The sequence below is a fragment of the Apostichopus japonicus genome, chromosome 13 (assembly GCF_037975245.1).
Source record: "Apostichopus japonicus isolate 1M-3 chromosome 13, ASM3797524v1, whole genome shotgun sequence".
Classification (NCBI taxonomy): domain Eukaryota; kingdom Metazoa; phylum Echinodermata; class Holothuroidea; order Aspidochirotida; family Stichopodidae; genus Apostichopus; species Apostichopus japonicus.
In genome coordinates this window covers 7,155,327-7,183,280 of record NC_092573.1, presented here as the reverse complement: position 1 = coordinate 7,183,280, position 27,954 = coordinate 7,155,327, and the positions used below count along the sequence as shown (strand labels likewise).

The 27,954-nt window shown below is 35.2% G+C and overlaps 1 protein-coding gene across 10 annotated transcripts in view; it reads left to right on the top strand.

Moving 5' to 3' along the window:
* The window catches only part of LOC139978211 (protein unc-13 homolog B-like), a 200,825-nt gene that overhangs the window by 92,342 nt on the left and 80,529 nt on the right, over positions 1-27,954 (top strand). For 8 of the 10 annotated variants that reach the window (XM_071988155.1, XM_071988156.1, XM_071988157.1 and 5 more), the window contains exons 3-4: positions 11,975-12,074; positions 27,616-27,733. In XM_071988155.1, coding sequence (XP_071844256.1) covers positions 11,975-12,074; positions 27,616-27,733 — 218 coding nt within the window. The other 2 variants (XM_071988162.1, XM_071988161.1) reach the window with 2 other exon arrangements.

Below are 27,954 nucleotides of genomic sequence, written 5' to 3'. Positions count from 1 at the left end.
ACCGAGTCACAGCTACTACAAACAGGATACAACTGCGGTGACTCTACTGCGGTTAAGACCTTCGTGGTAACGGAGGCTGTCATTGCACTTGTAAAGTCTAAAGATACTCGTTCCCAGCCATCACACACGCTACTCTGTTAGGAGTTGTGTAGGTCTACAGGTGTCTTACTTTTGGACCAGGAAACTTGCCCGAGTTGTTTGTAATAAACAGAACAAGGACTGGTGGAAGAGAGATTAGGGATAGTAGAGATATAGAGTGGTGAATTAAAACATATAAAAACGGAAATTATGAAGGCAATTTCTATAGATGAATGTCAGTAGATTTATGGATTTTACTGAAAGTGTAACATCATAAAAACTCTCTTTAAAAGTTTATGGATTTTCCAGGTTTGCAACAAAAAAACTAAAACAAAACTACAAACAAGAAAATACGTTCTTATGAATGTTTTTGGAACTGTCAGAAATTTTACCGAGGAATAAATTATTGTGTCACTCTGTCAACGCTACCAATAAAGGAAAATATTGCGTTGTTCATTTTTCATATGGATTTTAATCTATTTTGGAATATTCTGTGCCATTGTTTCTAACATATGATTGCTGTGTGAAGGTATTGTATTTTTGCCACAACTTTGAGAAACTTTTGTGACCTGATTCATCTTATGTGGATAACTACATTGAACAGGGGTTTACATGTAAGTTCATGGTACTTTATTATGAACTACAATGGGGGTATACCAAGATAACTAAATAGTGTAGTAAAAGCAATCTTGTGAACAATTGATTGATTTAAAAAGGCTGGACCAAATCATAACTTGAAGAATATCAAAACGTAAGTTGACTGTTTTTCCTCTGTCCACGATATTGAGGTAATTGCTTGAAAATTGGTTCAATGAGAACTGAAGTCGTAAACTTTCTTGCAATGCTAAAAACTACAAATTTCTATAAAAGTTGGTATCTTTGATGGGGATGGGAGGGGGGTGGGAGAAGGGTATTGATGGTTTGAAGAACTGAATTACTTATAGTTTTTGGTATTGTTGATGTTTACAGGAAGCTAGCTAGCTAGCTCTCCTGTTTTGTACTCTCTGTAGGTAAATTTTGCCAAAGTTATGTCAATAATTTATATACTTGCAAAAATATTACTTTAGGCCTACTGCATCTCATTTCAGAAAAAGGTCATTCATTTTAAGTGCAATGGATTGTCACAGTAAATTGCTGAAAGTTGTTTTTATACTTTGGGTAGTTGCCAGAGTTGCAGAACATTGGACAAATGTAGTTTAGTTATCATTAATGTTGGATTCATATTGTCCTCTATCTGTAAAGGTACAGCTGCATAGACTAAAAACATTCATCCCATGATCTCCTACATGCAGATGTGAGGTTGGTTACAGTTGATCCCAGTTGATCCCTCATGATACAGTATAGTATATAACATGGATCACAATGGAACTTCCCCTCTTGTTAGAGTCCCCAACTCATCTGTCATGGTGGAGTTTCTTACAAAGCCTGTATAACAACCCTTCATGAATAATATTATTCAGGTTAGTACAGACTATAGACCACAAGGGAACCTTATCACATTTCCCAGTTTCAAGGTGATCAGTGTGTGAGAGCTTAATTAATGAAGCCTCTATTTATACTTATGGACAGTATAATGCTCCTAAGTTATACATTGCTCAGCTGTTATCAAATGACAGAATTGAGTATTTATAAGCACACTAAGAGTTCCCAACGACTAATTTTGTGTCCAGCACCTCCAAATACACTACAAGAACAAACCATATATATGCATATATGTGTACATGTACATAAATTACAAAGCTGACTTTAAGAGAAACTGCACCCTTCCATAAGGAATCCTTCTGTTCTATCTCCGGCAAACTGCTAGAAGTACCATGAATTCATATGGTATCTTACATACCAGGATGATATTCACCATTTTAACTTTATATTTCTTTAATTTACTGATTGATTTACATAACCTTTGCAATTTGTGTTGATCTTATTGACTGGCTTTTCCATTACCGGTAACTTGTTCAGAAAAGAATAAATTTCAAAGGTCAGAATAAATATTGACACTGATTCAGAATGTAGTTAAAAATGTTGCCTGATTTTGCCTTGAGCTCCAGTTTTTGATGCTAGTGAAAACCTTCAGCCAATTCTACTTCCAAATTAACTACAAAGTTTATTTGTGTTAGATAATTCCCTGAATATATTTAATTTCTAAGTACTTTGTATACAATGCCTCCAGAAAATCCACCAGGTATCTGTAATCATTGTATTAAAGCTTACAGTAAAAATAGCAGATGTTTTAGTAAAATAAATATTAAACAAAGGACATCTAAAATGACTTTCTTAATTGAAAAGATTCCAAATTTGAGTTGGATTGGAAGCCACCCACATGTGAGTTGTAATCCATAAGCCCTTGTGGGTCTCTCCCACATTTGTGGTTGCTTAATCGTTGTAAAAATAACTGCTGATTACTATTATGATTAGATGTTTTAATAACATAAATATTAAATAAGGGACATTGCAGGAAGTTATGAGTAGTTCTATAAACTTAGAGGAACAGGTGGGGTGGCTATGTTAAGTCATAATGAGGTATGTCAGCTGGGTAAGCATTATACCCATGCTGTGGTCGAGAGGATAAGGGCGGTGGCATTTTGAAGCAATGAGGCTTAGCAATCAGGAGGTTCTGGGTTCGATACCTGGCCGGAGTCATAGTAAGGTCGGATTTTCATCCAAGAGCAATCTATGGTTTTCCCATCTGAATTGACTTAAATTGAAAAGATTCCAAATTTGAGTTGTAATCCATGAGCCCTTGCAGGTTTCTCCCACATTTGTGGTCGCTTAAACGTTGTAAAAATAACTGCTGATTATTAGTATGATTAGATGTTTTAATAACATAAATATTAAATAAGGGACGTTTACAGGAAGCTATGAGTAGTTCTTTAAACTTAGAGGAACAGGTGTGGGAGGCTATGTTAATAAATGGTGCAGTCATGGGGAAGGATATCAGCCTTTTGCTATAATTTGCCCTAGATTGAAGCATTATGTTTGATCTCAAAGTCTGGCATAGGGAGAGGATTTGAGGGGATGCTGAGGAGGGTCAGGGGATCCTTTGAGGGGGCAGGTGATAGTAGCTATGACTCAATTGACACACAATAGATATTGAAAACTCAACCTCAAACTCTATTTATCAGCCAAGCTCTTTTGGCTACACGTGTCTTCATCAGCAGACAGCCAATAATAATCTTTCAAACATGTCTTGTATTTGTTGTTTTGTATAAAGTATGTATTATTCTTAATGGTCTCTACTTAACTAAACTACTTGCAGTAGCTAAACTGCGGGCAAATACCCAGCATAATATCTTGTATTTACTGCAGACTGTATTCTTGATCACTATATATCCAGTTATATAGACATTTTACCACATATGTGTGAATTCAAACTTAATGTAAGTTGTATTTGTGTTGAGAGTGTATGTTAATACTGATAAACTAAATAGTGAATGCAAAACTGCAGAGACTTGAAAAATTAAGGCAACATTAATTCGAACATAACAGACAAAATTGTAGAAAATGTTTGACACAACCCTGTGTAGAAATTATGAAGTTAACTCTATGTGAGAGTAAAATAAATGTAATAATTTGCAATGTTAAAATTTATTTTAATATACTGCATTTTGAACATGTATAGCACATTGACCTTGCCTGCTCTCACAAACTGTGATATTATCCCCTTGAGATAACTCTCAATGGTAGTTATTTCCCACGAGACAATTGTCCACAGAACACTTTGGCAAAAACACCTCCGTCGGTTCTTTCTTTCTTTCTGTCTGTCTCAAAATGTGGCGTTAACAGCCCATCGATTACTTCATCCAATTTAAGCGAGAAATTTGAAGTGACCAAAATTGTTGACGCAGCTTTGTGTATATGTCCAGTATTTAATATGATAAGAGCTGTAGGCTGGATAAGAGATGTGTGAGAAATTGTCTGTGCTATGAGGGATTCTTAAGGTTTTGTAAGAAATAGAAACGGCAGTAAATATGTATGTATTTTAGATCCTCCTGCAAGCAGGAACTCATGAAGAAGCCTCATTGGCTTATCAAAGACGCAAGCTGACGGAAGTTTCTTACACTCATATTTAATGTCCATGATTATGAATTGTCAATTGTCAACAACTCTGTAACTGGACGACATACATTAATCTTGTAGTGACTCGAACTCTGGACCTTATGATTGAAAGGCACCGGCGTTAACCACTGAGCTAACACTCCATGCAATATTGTGCAATATTTTACCCTGTCTAACAGCTGGACAGCCATCCCCCACCTAGACAGTCATGGCTTCCCTAGATGCAAGGAAAATGTTTGAGTGATTGGAAAAGGAAAGAAAATGAAATGAGATTTCTGAGGCTCTTAGTGAAAGTTGCTGAATAATTACTCTCGTTTTTGCAGCTTGATTAATGAAATTTGCAGCTTGTTTGGCAGTTAGAGATTAGATTAAATGTAAAAGATATGATGCATCTTCACATCAGTAACTAAGAGCTGCATATTTATTTTATTTCCTTATTTCAGATAAACACAGTTGGTCATGCATAAATATGTTTCTTTATTCATCAAAATCATTTTGTAACTTTTTTGTGATAAAAATGTAGAGTGGTATCCAAGTGGTTTTGTTCATTAGTTTAGGAGGTCTGCTACTTGACCAATACCCAAATTATCCAGTGTTGATGCTGGTCCATTTGCTGGCCTTAGATTAGCATCAATCCCACAATCGGCTGTCTATAAAACCAGAAAGAGAGCCGTAGTAAAGATTAGCATCAATTCCATTGGCTGTCTGAACAGGAAAGAGAGCTGTAGTAAAGATTAGCATCAATTCCATTGGCTGTCTGAACAGGAAAGAGAGCTGTGGTAAGGATTAGCATCAATTCCATTGGCTGTCTGAACAGGAAAGAGAGCCATAGAATAGACTAGCATCAATCCCATTGTCTGTCTCAACTGAAAAGAGAGCTGTAGTAAAGATCAGCATCAATTCCATTGGCTGTCTGAACAGGAAAGATAACTGTGGAAAGAGGAAAACAGGAAAGAGAGCCATAATAAAGATTAGCATCAATCCCATTGGCTGTCTGAACAGGAAAGAGAGCCATAGTAAAGATTAGCATCAATTCCATTGGCTGTCTGAACAGGAAAGAGAGCCATAGTAAAGATTAGCATCAATTCCATTGGCTGTCTGAACAGGAAAGAGAGCTGTAGTAAAGATTAGCATCAATTCCATTGGCTGTCTGAACAGGAAAGAGAGCTGTAGTAAAGATTAGCATCAATCCCATTGGCTGTCTGAACAGGAAAGAGAGCCGTAGTAAAGATTAGCATCAATTCCATTGGCTGTCTGAACAGGAAAGAGAGCCATAGAAATGATAAGCATCAATTCCGTTGGCTGTCTGAACAGGTAAAAGAGCCATAGTAAAGATTAGCATCAATTCCATTGGCTGTCTGAACAGGAAAGAGAGCCGTAGTAAAGATTAGCAACAATTCCATTGACTGTCTAAACAGGAAAGAGAGCCATAATAAAGATTAGCATCAATCCCATTGGCTGTCTGAACAGGAAAGAGAGCCATAATAAAGATTAGCATCAATTCCATTGGCTGTCTGAACAGGAAAGAGAGCCATAGTAAAGATTAGCATCAATTCCATTGGCTGTCTGAACAGGAAAGAGAGCTGTAGTAAAGATTAGCATCAATTCCATTGGCTGTCTGAACCGAAAAGAGAGCCATAGTAAAGATTAGCATCAATTCCATTGGCTGTCTGAACAGGAAAGAGAGCCATAGTAAAGATTAGCATCAATTCCATTGGCTCTCTAAACAGGAAAGAGAGCTGTAGTAAAGATTAGCATTAATTCCATTGGCTGTCTGAACAGGAAAGAGAGCTGTAGTAAAGATTAGCATCAATTCCATTGGCTGTCTGAACAGGAAAGAGAGCCATAGTAAAGATTAGCATCAATTCCATTGGCTGTCTGAACAGGAAAGAGAGCTGTAGTAAAGATTAGCATTAATTCCATTGGCTGTCTGAACAGGAAAGAGAGCTGTAGTAAAGATCAGCATCAATCCCATTGTCTGTCTGAACAGGAAAGAGAGCTGTAGTAAAGATTAGCATCAATTCAATTGGCTGTCTGAACAGGAAAGGGAGCAGTAGTAAAGATTAGCATCAATTCCATTGGCTGTCTGAACAGGAAAGAGAGCCATAGAAATGATAAGCATCAATTCCATTGGCTGTCTGAACAGGAAAGAGAGCTGTAGTAAAGATTAGCATTAATTCCATAGGCTGTCTGAACAGGAAAGAGAGCTGTAGTAAAGATCAGCATCAATCCCATTGTCTGTCTAAACAGGAAAGGGAGCAGTAGTAAAGATTAACATCAATTCCATTGGCTGTCTGAACAGGAAAGAGAGCTGTAGTAAAGATTAGCATCAATTCCATTGTCTGTCTAAACAGGAAAGGGAGCAGTAGTAAAGATTAGCATCAATTCCATTGGCTGTCTGAACAGGCAAGAGAGTCGTAGTAAAGATTTGACACTAGTACACTTTCTTTGTTTCCCTTTAATTAAGTTATTCCCACAGCTTAAGGTCATGTTTTCAGTTGTATTAAAACATTTTCAGATGTCTCAGACAAGTGTTCTGTCCAAAAACACAACGACAGAAATTGTTTATATAAATACATAAATGGAGGATGATGCATTAATGGTGTATTAAGTTAATATGGATACTCCATCCTAAGCTAAAGCCTTCTGAACATTTGACACTTACAATTAGAATAAAAGTGGGATTTATTCAGCAGTAAAATGTTTACTATAAGTATAAATGCAGTCCTGTGAAGAAAGTTGGTGTCATTAGAAACTAACCTAGCTAACAGCTGGGAAGTTGTGGTTCAAGCCTTGCCCAGTTTAAAGAAAGATGGGTTTTCATCCAAGAAATATCCACTGTTTTCATATCTGAAACAATTTTTTTCAAATTGTAAAAAAATAGCCAAACTAATTTATAGCTATAAATTAGATAGCCACCTGAAGTAAATTAAGTGTAATCTATTCAGCTTTCTCTTCACATTAATATATATGGCTGCATCATAAACTATTAAACTGAAAAATCAGACTCAAAATCAGACTTACTCTGTTGTTTGTTTAATTTAGCCCTACCAAATCCAAGGGTTGCCCTGATTTATATATATATATATATATATATATATATATATATATATATATATATATATATATATAAAAAGATACTGTACTAGTCTAGGTAGTACTAGTCTAGGTAGAAATATGTTATTGGCAAACATATAGCATATTATTATATATTTTTTGCAATGGTCCCCCCCCCCCTCCTATTTAATCTCTGTAGTATGTAGTATAAGTAACAGGCAGACCTTATCGGATATAGTCTAATTTTCATCCTGCTTCATGAAGAGAAAGTCAAGACCTAATTTTTTAATTTTTAATCACTTGTGAAGCTCATAACAACAAAACTAACGAAGATTTGGCACATTTTCCAACTCTAGCGTAATATACGTTATCAATCTGTGATATTTTCCACCTTGCCGTGATTGGTGATCATTTCATTGACGATATCGTAATCAAAAAATTTGAAAACAACCAAACCAAGATCACTTGCTTCAGGAAAGGTTATGTAAGCAAGCTCTTGCACCACTGGTTAAATTGATGATCCAATTTGAAGGCCGGAGATTTGTGAAAAACAGGATGAGATGAAAACATGATTCTACAAGAATTAAAAACCGTCTCTGAATATTGTCATGCCCTCTGCATCTGCAATCTCTCGATCTGTAACTTTGTGGGATTTTTTAATGATTCTTTTTTCTTGTTCGTTCTAGTACGTTCTGAAATTGAAGCACGTTGCTTTTGCATTATAAATGCATACATGTATGAATGTGTGAGTTATCTGTCTGTTTATTGTCTACCTGATTGCAAAATGTATCCGTTCTAATGAATGTAGAGAACATGAATTGTCATAAGAAAACAAGAAGTTATTAACTTTTGAAAACTACATAATTATATATGGTCTTATAATATTTACTGGTTTCGTCTTAGGATGAATCCAAGTAGTGAATAGTGTTGTACTGTGATATAAACCAAATCAAACTTTCAGGTGCTAAAATGATAAAATCATTAAAAGTATTGACAAAATAAAATTGGTGCAGCCTGGTTTATATACCTAATAGATTTATCTGACATCAGCTGAATCAGTACACTAGTTTTATCATGTGGGAAGGGAGGGGGAGGGGAGAGGAGGGGAGGGGAGGGGAGGAGGGTGGCTTGAGTGGGGAGGGGAGGGGGTTCAGGGCAAGAGCTTGAGTGTTGAAAATAGATTTGCTTACCCAACATATATTTTTAAATTCTTTCACAGAATAGGCCAATACAACTGGGTAACACAAGAAAAGCAAATCATTTAAATCAAAAAAGGTGGATTTTTTTTGTGTGTCTCCTCATTTCAACAAATAAACAAAAAAGAAAAATAAAAACAAATACTGACGACAATGCTACCATTATATAATGTATCTACAAACTGGAAACCCAAACTATGTTTGTATTATTTAGGTGCCCGGTGACATAGTTCCCATCTGATCCTTCCTCTGAGATGACTAGTGACCTAGTGAAATCTTTCATTTTAATAAATTTCACTGGTCTGTGCAGAGATGCCAACCAGTACAATTTTATCGTATTTAGTACGATAAAACAAGTGAAATACGATAATACGATATTGCCTCTTGAAAATACAATTTTTCATCTTTCAAAAAAGGAAGCGGAATCGCATAGAAACATGTACAAGTAACCCCCCAAACCCCGACAAACACGTTGAACAACGAGCCTACATGGGCGGGAAATACGCGGAATCGGCAGCTTTATAATTTTCTCATTAAATGTTACTGAAAAAGCAAACATTTTACTTGCCCGTTCTTACCAGTAAAACATTTTTCTGACATTTTACTGGCCCGGGGCCAACGGGCCAGTGGTAGTGTCGAGTTTTCGTGAAAATCTGATTTTTCTCTCCAAAATCTGATTTTTTAGGATATTCAGTCTGTTTTTTTGTGTCAAGAGGTTGGCATCTCTGTCTGTGGGTTGCCATGACAATGGTCACATTGTTACTTGCCAACCTATTTGGAAAAGTGAAGGATTCTTACCCTTATTTTGGTACATGTTTATGTTCAGCTGAAATTACAAGAAATGAGCATGATTAAAAGTGGGCACGATCAAAAAGTGAACACACACACACACTGACACAGTGACATAGATATCCGCTGTACGTATGACCCATACATACATTTCTTAATTGAATGGCAGGGAATGATGTAATGTGTCAGTGGTTAACAATCTGAACCTTCCATACAAACGAGGTGTGATGTAATTTGAGTGCAGTGTAACCTTGGTGTTTCCTCATCAAATGTCAGATTGCATTAATTATTCAAGGCTGACAGAGTATCATGAATATTAAAGATTATAGAGTAACTTGCATAAATAATCCCCTTCTATATTCTCATCTCACTTTAAAAAAAAAAAAAAAAAAAAAATTAAGGAATATCCTGAAGGGTGTATTCCGTTATTTATAAACTTTTTATTATGATTAATAACAGACAAGAAAAATACTTTTCTGAAAGGAAAAATATACTTCACAGTTCATATTGACAACTACGCACATCTCAATATTTTGTCCTGAACTTGAGATGTGGTTAATTGAAAGTAACATATTTTTGACTGGTTGAACCCTTTTGCACTCTAAGAATGAGACACACAGTCTGCAATGTGGTTGAGGCTGATATTCTTCAAAAAAATTGACTTTATTGGTAGTTAATTTATTTTTGAAGTGTGATTCATTTGGCATGTTTGCTCACATGTCAATATTTTCTGTATTTAAAAACAAAGCATCATCAAAATGAAAATTTTTGGTGGAGAAATACTATTTTCCTCAGGCATATATAAATAATTGACCAAAATGATGGCATCGTTCACTTGGCTGTTGCCAGGTGCATGTACAACATTTTACCAAACGTGAAACACTACACATCTTCGCCATAAAAATTGATCTGAGCCAGTGGTTTTTGTTTTGAAGATGCAGAGGATTTCTGGCAAGTTTGTTGATCAATTTCAGTCTGTGGAATATTCCATTTTAGTTTTCTTATTTTAATTAAGTCTATACTTTCATAGCATTTATCAGATTGTGTTCTTGGGGTGCCATGACTTCATAATATTTGCTGATAAAGAATTAATGGTTTGACCATATGAACCCTGACATTTATCTGAGTTTCAGCTAAATCATCTAAACATCTGCCAACAAATTTAACTTTTTTCTTCACTTTTTCATCCTTCCTTTTTTGGTTTCACTACTACTAGTGCAAAGTTTCAGATTTCAAGGTGGATGTTGATTAATCGGTATTAATGCTCAAATCTTGCATAGGAAGTGTTTTTAGTGTCAACTTTGTATTACGGTTTGCCTTTCGGTACTTGATGATCCTCACTGTCGGATTTTGTCAGTAATACGTATTGATTGGCCATCCAATTTTCACCCTGACCTCCATGCAATGAACAGAAAGCTATTTCAAACACCAGCTTCATAACGTAATCTGGAATGTATGTTTGAGTCATCTCGAACTAGATCTGGCATAAGTCCACTGCGGTGTATTTATTCAAAGCTGGTCAAAAATGAATGAAATCTAACCGAGAGAAGTTTGCCAACACCCAACTTCTATTCCAATAGACCAGGAAATGAGATGGCCTACTTTAATTGAAATATGGTTGACCGACAGAAAACTTCCAACTTTTTTCTCTCTTCTTTCCCTGCTTCACTATAGTTGGAGCTAACATCTATCGATCTCCCTTTTGTCCGTGAATAATAATTTTTTTCTGTCTTTTAGAATAAGTGTAAGATTTTTCTTTAAGGCACTGGGTGAATTATGACTTTGGTATAAAACAAATTTGTAGCAAGCCATGTGGTGAAAGGTGGATGCACTACCAGCTAAATGAAAATACGACTGCATTATTGGTCTTTGGCGTTAGCTGTGTCATAACCTGAATAGGGTGTCACTTTTCGATGCATAAAAAAAATCGAAATTGTTTGTTTTGTTCGGTATTACAATCATATTTCTGTATGACTGTAAATGATGATTTCTCGATGCCAGGAGACTAAATCGTTTGTCAGAAGAGTATATAAATGAATGAGCATCTTTGAAATATTGAAGAATACTTGAAAGGTGATCTGTATGAAGTTTATTCTTCCTTTCGCACGGATGGTAACAAGCTGTTGTCACGTTATCACAACATGGTTGTGTAGCAAGCGGCTAGGTTATGAACCCTTCAGATTTATAGGTCAGGTCTATTCACTTAGTTTCTAACAAAAGAGTGTAATGGATTTTGGTTAACTGTCAGTGTATAAGTCCATGGTAGGGGCAGATACACCCTGTTTGATTACTGCTCTAGCAATTTTATATTACACAGTTCTATTACATGGTGATCAATTCCCCCAAAGACTTGTCTTAACTACATAACAAGATTGGTTTTTCATCACCATCTCAAGCACTTTGTCCTTGTGTTTAAGAAACACAGTTTTACGACACCTTTCAATAATGCAATGTCACCGCCGCATCGATCCATAGAAAATCTTCACAAGTGGGTAGATTAAGAAATAATGATATTAACTCCTGGCTAGGAAGGGGGGTGTGTGGAGTTTTCATTTTTCCCAAACCAGCAACTGTATTTCTTTATAATTCCAATTGATTTATCTGTGTGGTATCTTGAAATACTTGTGGGATATTTAATAAAAGTTTTACCCGGGATTATCATGTTCATATTTTATCGTATGATGAACTGTTAGTAATCGCCATTTGCGTCGAAGGAATCAACAATTCACAAGAAGGAGATAAGACTAGAGAAAAAAAAGGATGAAATAATTAATTTGTATTCTCTTCCCCTTCTTCAGATAAATTCAACTCTTACGTCACCCTCAAGCTGCAGAACGTAAAGTCAACAACCGTGACGGTGAAAGGCAATAATCCATCCTTTGAGCAAGATTTTATGTTGTAAGTATATTTTTAAACCTTTAATTTTCTCCCCTGTGTTTGTTGTTTCTTTCCCAACGAGGAGCCTAAGATGGAGCCCCTCATTGTGGTATAAATCATAATAGTGTCAACCGATATTTGTCTGTGGAAAATATAAAAACAGAGGTGAGGGCAAATGAAAATGCTGCAAATTTGAGTGACTTTTAAGATATATACCTCCTTTTCAATTGTTGATTGCAAGGAATGCTAACTTTCCTCACTTTTTCCTAACTTGTTTACTTTGTTTCCAATGTATATATCAAACTTGTTTTTCTCAAATTTGTTAATCCATGAGTCAGTCGTAATGAAAGAGATCGGACGAGAGACGACACGTCACTGAATGATATTTGTTCAAACTATGACCTACATTCATGGTTAAAAGATCATCTTTTCTATGGATGGCGATTTTTTCAATTAGAAACAAAAGAAAGGCAGTCTGTGTTGATTACAAAAACAGAACAGTACGTCAGTGTTAATAAATGGCCAGGTGTTAATCCAAACAACAGGGAATCCTGGTTTTAGGGGTTACTAATTAAATGTTCATCCACATCATCCGCATATTACTGCATAAGATATTGCCTCCATATTCAGAGAAAACTTCCCACTTCAGATGTAAATATCACTACGTGAATGTTTAACAGAATTAACCACACTAGGAGAACGTAAGAGAACATTAGAAAGAAGTATAGTATCCTAAAAGCTTGAAATCATTGTTAAGTTGGAGGTTGGAAAGTTATTCTTGATGGTTATCAATGTTTTTTCCATCAGTTTCTATTTTTGTTATTATTGTGAAGTATGAAAATGCAGGTCAAGGTTGCAAACATTTTAGGGCAGTTCATGGGAAACTCAGTAACTTAGACAACTCTGTAACAAATTTCAAAAATGTTAATGGTAAAGTATGACTACTTTATCCTCATCGGAGCAATTATCGACAGGACATCAATAACCTATCAAGTTTTAGTTCTACAATTAGTCATTTATCACGAACTTCATCTGCCAGAGGTGTGATGTATCCCGAAATGGTTCCCCCAAAAATTTGGCCTTAAGAGATTTTGCTTTGACGTCAGGCATGTTGTTATTTTTTGTTTGCGAAGAGATGTTCCGGTCATTCAGGCACCGAATATTAAGTCCGCAGACATCTCACGTCGATGTCAGCTCCAATAGTGATCCATTTGATTATTTCAGGCTATGAAGATATATTCGTGGCATTTATGTTAATTTTCCAACTATTTTGTTATGATTGTATAGAACAAACCATCTGTAGATCATGTAGATGGTCACTCACAAGGCCAATGGAGCCTGAAGGAGCTGGACGATTAATTCCTCAAGGAAAGGGATATGGTTTCAGGCTTTAATTAGCAATGCAGCCTAGAACAAACTTGTATACAAATATAATCATATGTCAAAGGTCAACACCTACATATGCATCATGGTGGATTTAATTTGCAGTGCCCCTCCTTTGTTTCTGTGTGCAATACCCACAGGAGACCGGTACATTTAAATTATCTTCACAATTTTTCAAGCTCTTGTTGATGTACCTTATCCTATTCCCATATACAGTATTAGTTAAAAGAGGTTCCCAAAAATAGAAAAATAAATTTGTTCATATTTTTGTTTATATTGTACTAACTGTGCCCATATACAAGGCATTTATGTTGGTATCATCCAAATAATAGTTTTCATAGGATATGTTAAATCAGTTTTTTCCCATTTTAACATGTAGTGAGCTATCAAATTATATGTAAAATTGTGACAAAAGTTGCCCTAGCCAATATTAGAAAATGTCTTTCTAATAATTTGAAATATGAAATGCTACCATGGGATATTAAGGAAACCGAACCTGACATGCGTGATTGATGGTCACAAATCTTAATTTTTACAAACCGTCTCAGAAATTGGTGATAACGTTTTTTTAAGTTTTGTGAAAGATGATATTGACGAGGTTCACGTTTGGTATTAACTGATGCTGCAGTATAGTGTACGTTATATGCTCTAGAGGTAGGCATACACACATTTTCGTGTGTTATCAACAGCATGTATTTTGTAGGGAAAGGGCAGCAGTTGTTTGTCGAAAAGATTTACAAAGTGTCAGAAGACATGTGATACAGTATTATATACTAGGGGGTCTTTTTATTGTGTTAGAACTGTCATTAACATCTGGAATAAGTGTTTTGCCAAATACAGAAACTAAGTCACCTTTGAGGCCATAATGAAGTTTTGAATCAACGCAAAAAAAATTCAGAGCCAAGTAATTGGGTATTATCTTGAAAATGTTTAAACAATGGTTGAAAGCAGTATTTTTGGTTTGAGTTGGTCACAGTCTGACGGTACCATACTTTACAAGAGAGATATGCAGTACATCAAACATGATATATAATTGCGGTTCACATAAATCAAATCTGGAATGATAATTGTTCAATGGTAAATATATCGATATGAAGAAATAAGAAATTACCTTTACCTGGTAAAAGTTCAGCTGTTACTAATATGCATTCTTATAAGGAGGATTCCAACTGTTTTTTTCACAAACTCTATGATTGTCTTCAGCAAGGCAAAGTTTTCTAACTTATTTTTTATGTCTAATTCAAGAATATTTCTTGAAATCAAATTTGAATCTTATCTTGGTAATTGCTATCCTACTTTGCTTGTGTTTCTAATGCTGAGTCGTCAACATAAAGTAACATATCTAGGTGTAAAGAATGCAGTTACCGCAGCAACCATGTTGGTTCATTAATTTAAAGGGTGTGAAGACTGGCACACAAAGAAACTTCTCATGCCGGTAATCTGACCTAGTTTCGAATGAGGTGTAACAGAAGTGTTAGACACCACCATCGATCCCGGAAAATACACACACAGCTTGCTACCGTCCGGTACTTAGACACTAATGTAACAGTTACAGTCAATACATACAGCTACGGTCAATACCCACAACACAGTGAACATAGCAGCAATGGACATCACAGGTCTAGAGAAAAGATAACAAGGTATCACATTTCATTACTGTCTGCATTTTGTAGGGACAAGCAGAAAACTTCACTTGCAAGCAACAGAAATTTAACTTTTTCAGAGCGCGGCAAGCGGTTTGGGGCGAGTTTTCAATGCCCTTAAAAGTACATCTTGTCTTTGCATAGACTTGAATCATACAACCAGTTTACTTCCAGGTCAAATCTGTGAATAAAAGTCTACTGGGAATTTAATGTTAAGAACATAAGATAATGGAAAATGGTGTGGTTTGCTAAATGAAATAGATATCTTGACTACTCTGACATCACATGGTGAAAACCCTTCTGTGCATGCAGTCCCGCCTACCATGCAATCAATACACAAATGCACAGTATATATACAATAACAACATATATCTATGAAATATGGTTTTTAATAATGTTTCATATTGGTATCAAGTTGAACATAGTCACTATAGGGTGAATGAGTCACTATGGACTATCCATATTGATTTAAAACTAACCTGAAAGGGACCGAACAGACGTAACAATGGATCTGTTTCCTTCAACATTCATCAAGACTGATATATATACGTTCCCAGTTAAAAATCATAGTTTAATATTCAGAATGTATATAAATAGATATTACATCATAGTTAATTTGAAGTTGCCCCGAACAATACCTTGGAGAACTTCACACACAGACACATAAGACAAGAAACCAGAGGACTAGATCCATCCAGATCTGTTATAAGCTTCTCAGAAGAAAAGCCATCTTATCAGAGAAAAGCAGCTGATGAGAAAACCGTAATTAATGTTTTCATTGCATCTGCAGCATGATGAAGCTGCATCTGCGAAGAGAAGGAGGAGGCTGATGATGAGGATGGACGACGCTATCAGCAAATTAGTTATTGCTTGACTGCACATAGTATCTGCTCTCGCTGCATTTGCAACCTGCTTAAGATCGGGGGCTTCTTTCAGCAGCTCCGCTGTGAAAGGCTTAATCATATTTAGTGTTTGAGCTTAATGTACAAAATTTGGATAATGTTTCAGATCTACACTTGACTTTTGGCCAAGGTTAGAAATATGTAATATAGCTACAAATTTTGCAAACAGTTTTGAAATGTGATAGCTTTAATATGTCTTAATAATGCAGACGATTGTTTTGCCTAGCAGCTAGCGATGTGTCACAGTGCATCAAAAGTATTAAACAGTATATATATATATATATCCTACTGAATGATTCATCTCTTCAAATGATGTAGAAATAAAACCTATTCTTTTAACGATAAATTTATATTGTATTAAACACATTTTATACAAAAAATACTTTTCTTTCATACTGCAGTCTGATCAAGTCAGGCATGGGTACCAAAATTGATCTTACCAGCGATAGTGAAAGTTTTCATCTAATCAGTGGGTAGCAACACTTCATGATCAACCAACTCTCCTACAGAAAAAAAAATATATATGTAACCTAGAAATATTAGATTATTTAGCTGCTTAAAAGATCCAACATTCAACCTTTATATCGTCCATCTGTTTTACTGAGGTATCATAATTAATTAAGCCGGGTATGAAAATCTCCCAACATTTTGAGTTTCTCTTTTGGATGATTCAGTGAATTCATTTCTCTCTGTTGATTTATGGTTAGGATAAGGCATTGCTTGCATTTAGAGCTCCTCAGAATTGTGCACGTATGGAGCAAAACTTTTCCCACCTGTGGTTTGTACTTTTATAAAATGTCTGAAAGAGCAAAGAAAAAGTTTGGGAGATTTGAAGCAGTGACCCCCAGGCTAGGGGTGGGGTGGGTTACCGGTCCTGTGCTCTGCTTGAGGTCACTGCCTGGTTTGAATCCTGCTCCCACAAAATTTAATACTTAGCAGTCAGTTTTCTAATGTTGATAAGATTTTCTAATTTTTGTAAGTTTGATAAGTGTTGCTTCTAGTGTTAGATTCCAGACATGCTTAAACAAATTAAAAAAATGTGATTAATTAATTTTGTAAAGTTGTCTAAATTGAAGTACTTCCTTGATGGCATCTTAAGTGAAATATTTGATCAAATCATAATTTTTTAAAGTTTATTTTTATGAACATGATTTTGATGTCTTGGTGTAGAAAAGTACAGCTGAAAAGGTTGTTGTAAAGTGCAGTTGCTATGGCTCCTGGGATAATAATTAATATAAATTTGACATAATATGAATGAATCTTCTCAACTACAAAGATTAAAAGTCATCTCTCTAAAGATGAAGCAATACGGGAAGGCATATTCACCAGAAAGTATCTGGATCACATGACCTGGTATTGTTGTATGCAAAGCAGAAGTTTGATTCTGCTTTGGTCCCCGGTTCGAGTCACTCCCAGATCAATGTATGTCGTCCAGTTACAGAGTTGTTGACAATTAACAATTCATAATCATGGACGTTAAATATGAATGTAAGAGACTGACTTCGGTCAGCTTGCGGCTTTGATAAGCCAATGAGGCTTTTTCGCGAGTTCCTGCTTCCAGGAGGATCTAAATACATACATCATCATGTTTGACCAGTGAATGAGGGTAGCAGGTTGAGCGGCAGCAATTATCAGGAAGTTTCTTTATGGTACAATTGTCCATATGGATGTTTATATAACAAATAGATAATAACTGTTTTAGCATACAGTAGGTCTTTAAGTAAAGTGGGTAATTAAGTGGTTAATTAAGAGTTTACTGAAGACTAAGATTTTCTGTCCTGCATTTCACGTGTCGATGCTTCCCACTTTGTGAAGCGCCATCATCCAGTTACTCGTTTCCTGGAGTGTCGCTATATAAATCTACATTATTGTTATTATTATTAATATTACCTGAAGACATTGAAGTAGCAATTATTGACCAGGCATAATGATGTAGATCTATTAAAGATGCCAACAAACAAACAAAACTTGTTGCATTTTCTCCCCAAACCAGAAAAGATGCAAATATGAACATTATATGTATGATTACTGTTTATGCTATGAACAGCTGCACAATTAGGAATAAGATGAACGAAACAGCAGACTTTTGCAGGCTTTTATCATCATTAATTACTTTATAGTAGGTCTAGGATAAAAATCTTGACATTATATCAAACTATTGCTGTTGAAGAAACTGAAACTTAGAGTTAAATATCAAAAACATTAAGTTTGCTCCAATAATCCTTGTGTTTCTACTTGAGATTTAAGAGTCAGTATAATAAGATATTCACATTAGAGGATGTACTTTTAGGATGGAGTATTCTTTGGAGTGTACTTTTGTGTACTTGGAGTGTGTTTTTGAGTGTTCATGGAATGTACTTTTAGGATAAAGTGTTAGCTCAGTGGTTAACGCCGATGCCTTTCAATCATAAGGTCCCCGGTTCGAGTCACTCCAAGATTAATGTATGTCGTCCAGTTACAGAGTTGTTGACAATTGACAATTCATAATCATGGACGTTAAATATGAATGTAAGAGACTGATTTCGGTCAGCTTGCGGCTTTGATAAGCCAATGAGGCTTCTTCGCGAGTTCCTGCTTGCAGGAGGATCTAAAATATATAGTGCATTGTTATTTATGATTATTATAACTTAGCCAGCCCTCAATTTGTCCTGGCTATGTCAGCTAATTAAGAGCGTTTCTACATGAATCCATATTGGCATGAATATGCAGTATGTTTGCAGTTCAGACTGAGAACAAAACTTCAAACAAATGGAACTTTCAGGAAATATGCTTCAAGAAATAAGCTCAACATTGGCATTTACATTGTGGTTAATATTTTGTCCATACACCTTGTATTTTGTAAACTCAAGTTAGATCAAATAAGAAAGGATAAGAAGATGAGGAGCCGAGTAGGCAAAACAATCAAATGAACAATTAAAGAGATGAGTCTTATATTCTTTGTGTAATTTCCATTTTTGAGGGGAAATTTATATTAATGGCTGTGACAACCATAATGTGACTGGCCTCCTTGGGATCTAGGTGGATTAAGGAATGTAACATCCATAATGTGACCGGCCTCCTTCTTGGGATTTAGGTGGATTAAGGGTTGTGAAAACCATAATGTGACCAGCCTCCTTGGGATCTAGGTGGGTTAAGGGTTGTTACATTCATAATGTGACCAGCCTCCTCCTTGGGATCTAGGTGGATTATTGGATTGTGAAATCCATAATGTTAAGAGCCTCCTTGGGATTTAGGTGGATTAAAGATTGTGACAACCATATGACCGGCCTTCTTGGGATCTAGGTGGATTAAGTGTTGTAACATCCATAATGTTACCAGCCCACTATTTGTGGTGCCATATTATCCAGTGTGGGAAATATCATCAGATAAATCTCTTGCAGTTCTTTTTCCACTATATTCTCATGATTTTATTGTGAAAGTTAAAAATAATTTTGTTACTGAAAAGAAGGCTCGGTTGCATTTATAATATCAACATTAAGCATCAACCTGAAGGTTGTTAAGATGCCAGTTTAAGCATAAAATTACCCTCAAATGTGTCCCACCAGTCACCCACATTAGTTATGCTTGAACACACTATAGTTAAACTGCAGTGAGGTACAACCATAGACAAGAACATAACATCACCTGGACCGCATCAACTCTGACACGGTCTGTCAACTTCCACATAGGATGTATAGTGTGTATGTATACATGCAATCAGCGGTACGTGGCAACTGTAAGATTGGGACATTAATTATATCAGTGGTGTTATTTCATCTAACAGTGGCAAGGTCCTAACGTGTAGAGCTATTACACATTGGATACATGGGAGTATTACTGCATTGTAACTCAGACTAGAACTTTTATGTACAATGTTTTTATTTTGGTGGGATTTCTGGTGAAATAATTTGTTGATTTGTTGCAAATTGCAATATTCTCTCTTTATGTACAGATTGAAAACTTATTAATCATCGAACCCACAAGAGTGTTGTTAATTAATTTCATTAGATGTAAAAAAATTGCTCTAAGTCCTTACTTTGCTGTTATTAAATATAATTAAATTATAGCTATATAGAACAAATTTTGAACAATCATCTGAAAATCATCTGTACGACTAATACCTGGAGGAAATATACCCGTGAAAACTTATAGAAATATAAAAATTAAATGTTTATTAAAATGAGGAACCATACATATCCTAGTCTTTAACTTTAAGTTTAAAAATACCAGGAACCATATGTATTGATCTGAATTTAAATATCCAATATATAATCGTCGCTTATTTCTGCCTCCATAAGCGACAATATGCGTTACCCTATTTTTCCTCCCATGCTTTGATAAAGTTTCTTGAGTAATGTTTACAGTTATATGTAATGTTTACTATAATACAGAAACATATATCTTCCAAGAGAATTAGTTTTTTTCCAGTGAGCTAATAACCAACAGCTTTATAATTGATGCAAGCTGTCAGACCAAGTGGAGTAAAATTTTATCCTGAGGGAGCGGTCTTTCTTTTTATGTTTGGGTCATCTGGTACCAGCTGTAGAGGGTGAACGACTGCAACCTGACTCTGGGTATAGTATCTCTTGGGGTTTAATCGCTGTATCTTAATGATCATTCTACTGATGTATGGATAATTGTCTGTCTGTCCGTGTCTGTGTGTTTGCATATTTCTGTTTTAGTTTTTCTTTGTATTATTAGAGCATCTATACACAACTTACCCGAGACCTACAGGTCTTACATACCATGGTTGGTCTGTTTCCTTTAATTACTAAATATATCCTTCACATTTTCGTTCTCTCTTTCAGTTTTCCTAAAAATTTGAAGAATCACAAAGCCTTTTGTATAAATCTCCATTGATAACCTGTTTAAAAAAGAAAATCCGTCTTTTTCAGAATCATGACAAATACAATGGTTGTTCATATCAGACAGCTGTTTGGATAAAGAAATACCATTTGGAAAGACTTAATGCTGAAGTGTGTAGAAGAATAAAATAGTAGTTTAAATAAATAAATAAATAAATAAATAAAAATTTTGAACATATGGTTTCCATCTCTATTAAGTATTATGTTAAAATCTAGTCAAATTTCTCTCCCAATCGGTCCACGTGTCACTAGCATGATGTGGACATTCGGTATATATTGATTTATTTTTTAACGCTTCATGTTTCACATTTTACTGACAATGTCTTTATTGATTCATACGGGCAAATGTTATAATGGATGTGACAAATGTTTGAATTAATCCAGCACTTTTTAAAAAGAGTCTAGGCCATGCAAATCTATGAAAGCAGAAATTTGGAGACAATTTCTAATCTATTATCATAATGAAGTGTTGGCTGTATGAGGTAATAACTTCTCGATGACAGCAGGAAGTAGAATAAGATTAACAAGTGATGATGCAAAAGCTTAAGTAGATGTCATGAAAATTAAAAGTGCAGCTGCTGAAGTAGGCATATATATGCCAACAGCTGCTTGAAAGCTCTAATACCTCCCACTGTGAGGCATAATCCTGAGTTTCGGTTTATACAAAATATTCTAAAGCATATCACTCGTTGATTTTGAAATAGTCATCTATCGTATAGAGAGCTGTAATTATAATTTTTTCATCTAATACCAAAAAAACTGTCCCAAGAAATTAGATTTGATGTTGCATTTTTGAACCTTTGAAATTTATATCATGTTTGGTGTTCATGCATGGTGTGACTTTGGTGAGCGAATTATGCGTTCAGGTACTACCAGGATCTTATTCCTTTTTTATTGGTGGAGGATGGTAAGATGATTGTGGAATAAATTTTAACACAAATTACAAGTAAAATGTTTGACTTGATGAAACACTGGCTTTTAATAATAAGAGTGCAAACGGAAGAGGAATTTAACATGCCCTATTCACGCTGCCCTAACTATTTGTCTTATTTACTTCAATGATTTGTAGCTATTTCACTCTAGTACACCGACAGGTAATTTGGAAAACAAAACAGATAAGCCACAAAGGTGTCATATAGGAGTGTTAGCAGTGTGCAGGAGTGTTAGCTGAGTGGTTAACGCTGGTGCCTTTCAATCATAAGGTCCCTGGTTCGGGTCACTCCCAGATTAATGTATGTCGTCCAGTTACAGAGTTGTTGACAATTAACAATTCATAATCATGGACGTTAAATATGAATGTAAGAGACTGACTTCGGTCAGCTTGCGGCTTTGATAAGCCAATGAGGCTTCTTCGCGAGTTCCTGCTTGCACGAGGATCTAAAATACATATATTTAAGTTTCGATTCTGCCTTTCTTCTGTGTGCTAACAGTACACAGTCACTTCTAACAAGTCCTATTGTGGATTGTTCCATTGTTATTTGAAGCTGCTCATTTGTAAGGTGATGACGTTTTGATACATGAATAGCGAGTGCAGTTGAATATTTCAGATCAAGCTTGGATACTATACATAATATCCAATCAAAGTGTCTATCCTTCTGAACTTTTTATTCTTCATTTTGCCCATCTTCTAATGAAAGCTTTCTGTTTGACTTACATTTCAATGAAGAATAAATAACATTTTCTGTGTGACTCATCAATCCATTGATTAAAGAATCAATGAAGACGAAGGAAATTTCTCATTAGTTTGTGTTGGAGGGTTATTACTATGTCGAGTATTGACCTGCATGTTTGGCATTATAGTAGTACTTGCCATGTACTTTAATAATATCATAGATTATATAAAGCGCTTACACAAATAGTTATCAGCAAAAATGCTCATGTGTCTATGTATAGGTTCGTACAAACTGATGTACATGCGTACTACAAATGCACACAAACTGACGTACATGGGTACTACAAATGCACACATACTGACATACATACACGCACACACTTACACATGTTTGTATTGATATACACTCCCATGCCTACACATGTGCACACACACAGACATATATATACACATACACAAATACCTAAATATGCACACCAATGCTCACGTCTGAGCACACAAACTGACATTCATATTAAAAAAATATATACCTACCGTACCCAGGTATACATTAACACACCCATGCCTACACTCGTGCACACACGCATGCATACAAACATACTGCACATGCATACGCAGCTATGGCGTTGTCTCATTGTATATTTCGTGTACTGGAAATATGTACTTGAATTTTGCATTACAACTAATATCACAAATTATGTCATCTATCTTTATATAATAATTTGGCCACTAAAGACACTGAAGAGTTCCTTTCTAGTACAAATTCTGCCTTTGAAAAATGCCCAGGGCCTTTTACAATCTAGCTAGAAGTGATGAGATCCATAAATAAATAATCTGTTGTCATTACTGATGCTTAGTAACCGATAATTCTCGCCCTTAATCGACCTAATGCATGCAAACAGTAGCGTACACATACACATCAGATGAGATGTTATATTTTTTGGTTAATTTTAATATGTTAGAAAGTTTGCCCCACAAATATTAGTTAAGTATAGATCCCTACATTAGTACATTTTTTGGTCATACAAATTGAGCGTCTAAGTGTATCAAGATAGAGATGTTTAAAATGATAGAATTCTGAGGTTGTTTCTCTAATATTTTACCTTTTGTACTTAATTGGGATTGTCACTGCATATATTTCAGTCTATCAGCCTGTCAATCCATTTATGGACTACTGCTCCTGTGGGCAGCTTAGTTTGAATATGTTTTGGCATCCTGTTGGTCAAGTGTTGCAGGAGACAGGTATCAACACAATTAAGCCTGGTTAAGGTCAAGAAAGCTCTTTGAGTTTACAAGAGGTCACTCTGATATATGTCAGTCCTAATATATTTATCAGTTTTTTTCTGATGCTATAGCCAGTTTTAATTATGTCATACAAGCCATGAAAGTAGAAAGTAGGTTTTAAGGTCATTATTGACAAAGAAATCATGTACAGAACTAATTTCAATTTCAATTAAAAATTAAAAAATCAGTAACATTAGAATATTCTCCCTTCCATCCCTTCCTACCATTCCCTCCCCCCCCCCCCCCGTTCCCCAAGAGAGCAGGAATCATGTTTGGTAGACAGGATTGGCCGATGTGCCGTGACAAAAAAGGGCCTGCGTTTCTTTTGAGTACACCTGGAAGAAGCCGAATCATTCAAGCCAAACAACACAGGTAGTCTTTAAACACCAGCGTTCCAGCATCCGCACTGCCCATGTGTACATGTATACCCCAAGAATCAGACTTTAGTCACATAGCGAATGCTAGACTTTCATCAGATGCTATGATCATCAGATGCGATGTTCAACTCACGGCGATGACATGCATCGTGCAATGTTCTACGATAGAACATTATATCACAAGCAGCTGAACGGATGTCTGAATAATCAAAGTGTATTTTGCTTCTGTGACTGAAAATGAACTATACTGTAAAAGTCCTTATTGTATCCATAAAGCTTCGATCCGACTTTAACACACGTGTACATGTAACCTAGTTTTAAACAATATCTAAATAGGACAACATGTCATTATGTTTCCAGTATGAACTTTGTCAGACATTCATACTCAGACAAGTTTGTGGCTGGACGGTATAGTACAAATTAAACTCCACACTATACATGTTAGTTTATCAACCCGAAGTTAATACAAAGCTGGACAGTATTAGCGTCCACATGAAAAATTTAACAGTGTTTCCATGAGTATATTTAATTAGAGGTTGTGTTGGATATTTTTTTTAAAACAATTAAAATGATGACTAGTGGCATTTTACTTGTTTATTTATTTGTTTTATCACAAAAAAATTACAATGTGAAAGGAAGTCTTCTATAAAGCCTGAATTGGCTTAACAGAGTAGAAGACTCCCTGGTAAAGAAGAAAAATATAATACAAGTTGAATGAGCAGAATGATACAGATACTTTAAGGAGTAATAACTAGACAGGATAACAATGTCCTAGTTCATAAAGAATTTAGCTATACATGTAATTACTTAATATATATAAATATAGCATAAAGACCGTATTAGTATGTTGCGATGATGTATTTCCTTACTTCTTAAATAAACTCAACAACTTTTTGGTCTTTATATTATCTGAACGGGAATTCCATGTTTTAATTATACGGTTACGAAAGCTATAGGTTCCTATAGTATAGTCATATATATATACTATATAGTCTTATTTGCTTATGACCAATATGTGAAAATGTGATGGAGGAGAACTCATATATTGATGGAAAGCAATGTCCTTAACATATATGTGACTATTGCTTTCCTTTAAATATTGCGCACAGTAAGGTATATGACTGCATGTAAGTCGACAAGAGAATGCTAAGACTACGTGAAGAAGCCCATTTTGGGCATTTATTGTTCACAAGGTGTTACATAAAGCTGTTTAATCATGAAAAGTGGTTAAAAATAATATTTCCAGTAGGTGGGAAGTAGAAAGAGGCGCTTGAATCTTATGATGCTACAATCAATAATGAATCTACTATACATTAATAGAGCTTTAGGATGGATTCTAGTTTGCTCTTCCTCACTGCAGACTTCAAATTTCACGGTTTAGCCGCCAATGCAAGAATATACAAGTGCTTGAAGAAACTACTGGCTAAAAATCAAGTTCCATAACTAACAATTTTCTTAATTCATATCTTTTACTATATACGGGCTTATAAACCATGGTAGCAGCCCAATAATATTTGCTGATAAATAAGCAGTAACCCAGGGCTACCTGCACCAAAATTGTGTGATTTTTTTGACTGACAAATGTGACCAAACTTATTTGTTGATGTTCTTTATATCTACTGGCAAAGATATGCAAGCTGTGCTTTAAGATTTTAAGACTGATTTCATGCAAGGACACGAGTCAACTCAGCGTTAATCTTTAAATGAGATACATTCTTTTACCGATGCCAAATCTTTATTCTTATATGGCTTTCCTTGTTTGTTTAAATCTTCTAAAACTGAATGGTGCCTAGTCATTCTTCCTACTTCAAGCTTCTTTGTTTCCATTTACTTTTTATATTCACCTCTTCTTCTAGTACACCCATATCTGTAAGATGAGCTCTTTTTGATCTAAATACTAATGCAACCAATCCTCAATACCCCCTGTTTACCCCCCCTCCCCACCACCACCACCTCATCCCTTCCACCTTATCCCTCCCACCTCATCCCTCCCCTGTCAATAACAAAAATATGTTGATTGAAGATTGTTTGTTACTGAAAAAGTTGTATTTTTTGTTTTTTACATGGTAATGCCATTGAAAGTCAGATGAGTGATAGCTGTAACTTGGCCGATGATCAATCTTTATACAGACAATATGGTCATCTAGATTCTCCAGCTCCAGGAAAACTTAGAAGTGATATACGACAAGTTCAAGGATGACCCCAAAAATATTTATTCTTCCTTGAAGCTATCAATTATTATTATTTTTCTATGTTTTGTAATCTTCTCCAGATGTTTTTTTGCTTGGAATATTAGATATTTCTAATTAAGGAAGTTACCAGAGGCAAAACTTTTGCATTGATACATAGCACTATACAGTTTCCCCCAAATTTATAAAACTGTTCGTGTTGGTGATATTTCAACTTCTATTTTAGATTTTAAAATGTATTTCCTTTGAAATTATGAAAACTATTTGTCATGATGTTTTTTTGTAAATTTAAGCAACAGCAACAACGACAACATCTGTTTTATGTGCATACAATCTTATTGTCTATACATGTCTCAAACTTAGAACTGCAAGGCAAGATGACCTTTGCAATCAAGTCAGCGTGTGTGTGTGTGTATCAATGCATTTGTATGTATGTGTGTGACTATCTTGCTTATAAACATGATATCATAAGAAGGGGAACATTGATAAAATGTCGTACATTCAATGCATGTATGGGACTTATTGCTCTTTATGGTGGTAAATACATCATCAGAGGGTGCGATAAGAATCTAAACTTGAAAAAAAAATTGTATTTGGATGAAGCATTTATTGGTTTGATGATATTAATGTGAATTTTAAGCAAGTCAACAGTCAGCCAAAATTACTGTCAACTGTGAACAATAAACCTTCAGCTTTTTCTGTTATATGGCAAGTAACCACAGGGAAGAGTCGCGTCACTCTGTTTTTGTGTAAACTGTTTCACAGTGACGTGTCTTTAGACTTGGTGTTTGGCCTTGAGTAAAAAGTTTTTTTTTTTTCATTTGAGTTGTTTCATTTATTTAAAGAAAAAAGAAAAGAAATATAGGTACAATTAAATAGAAACTGACACTATTCATGTTATAAATGGTAACTGCACTTCCTTGTTTTGGTTATAGAGCTTTGCAGAGTAAGCTGTACTTTGTATGTGCTTTAATAGTGGTATTACAGGAGTAAGAATATCAGGAATTAAAGAATATTAAACATAACTTCTCAAATATTTGACCCTTTATGTTACAAAATGTACCAGAATAAGTTTATTGCAATGCATGTCTAAATATGTTTGAGTTCATTCAACAGCTATGTCTTAACAGTCATTTTAAGAGTGGTGAAACACCTTGAATATTATTACTATTAATTAAGTTGCAAAATACTAGTTTGCAATCAGTTGTAATATTTGAAGTTGAAGAATGTCGCATAATATTATGGAATTTTGGACTCAAACGTTCAATGTTTTACTTGAAGTAACGTGCAGAATGCTGAAGAGTTTCTTCTGTTTCTTTGTACTTTAGTGAAACTGACCAGTTGGATGGTGGTCTTGTGGTTGAGCTCTGGACCAAAGGACTAATATGGGATACACTTCTAGGAACAGCTTGGATACCGCTCTTGAACATTAAACAGTCCAGTGAGGTAAAACCAATTACTTGTTATATACCATACACAAATGGAGTTATTATAACTAGTTAAACCATACATTACAAGAGTTATTATAACTTTGTATACCATACATTAATAGAGTTGTTATAACATGTTATACCAGACATTAATATAGTTATTATAACATGTTATACCAAATATGACTAGAGTTATTATAACTTGTTATACCATACATGAACAGAAGTATTATAACT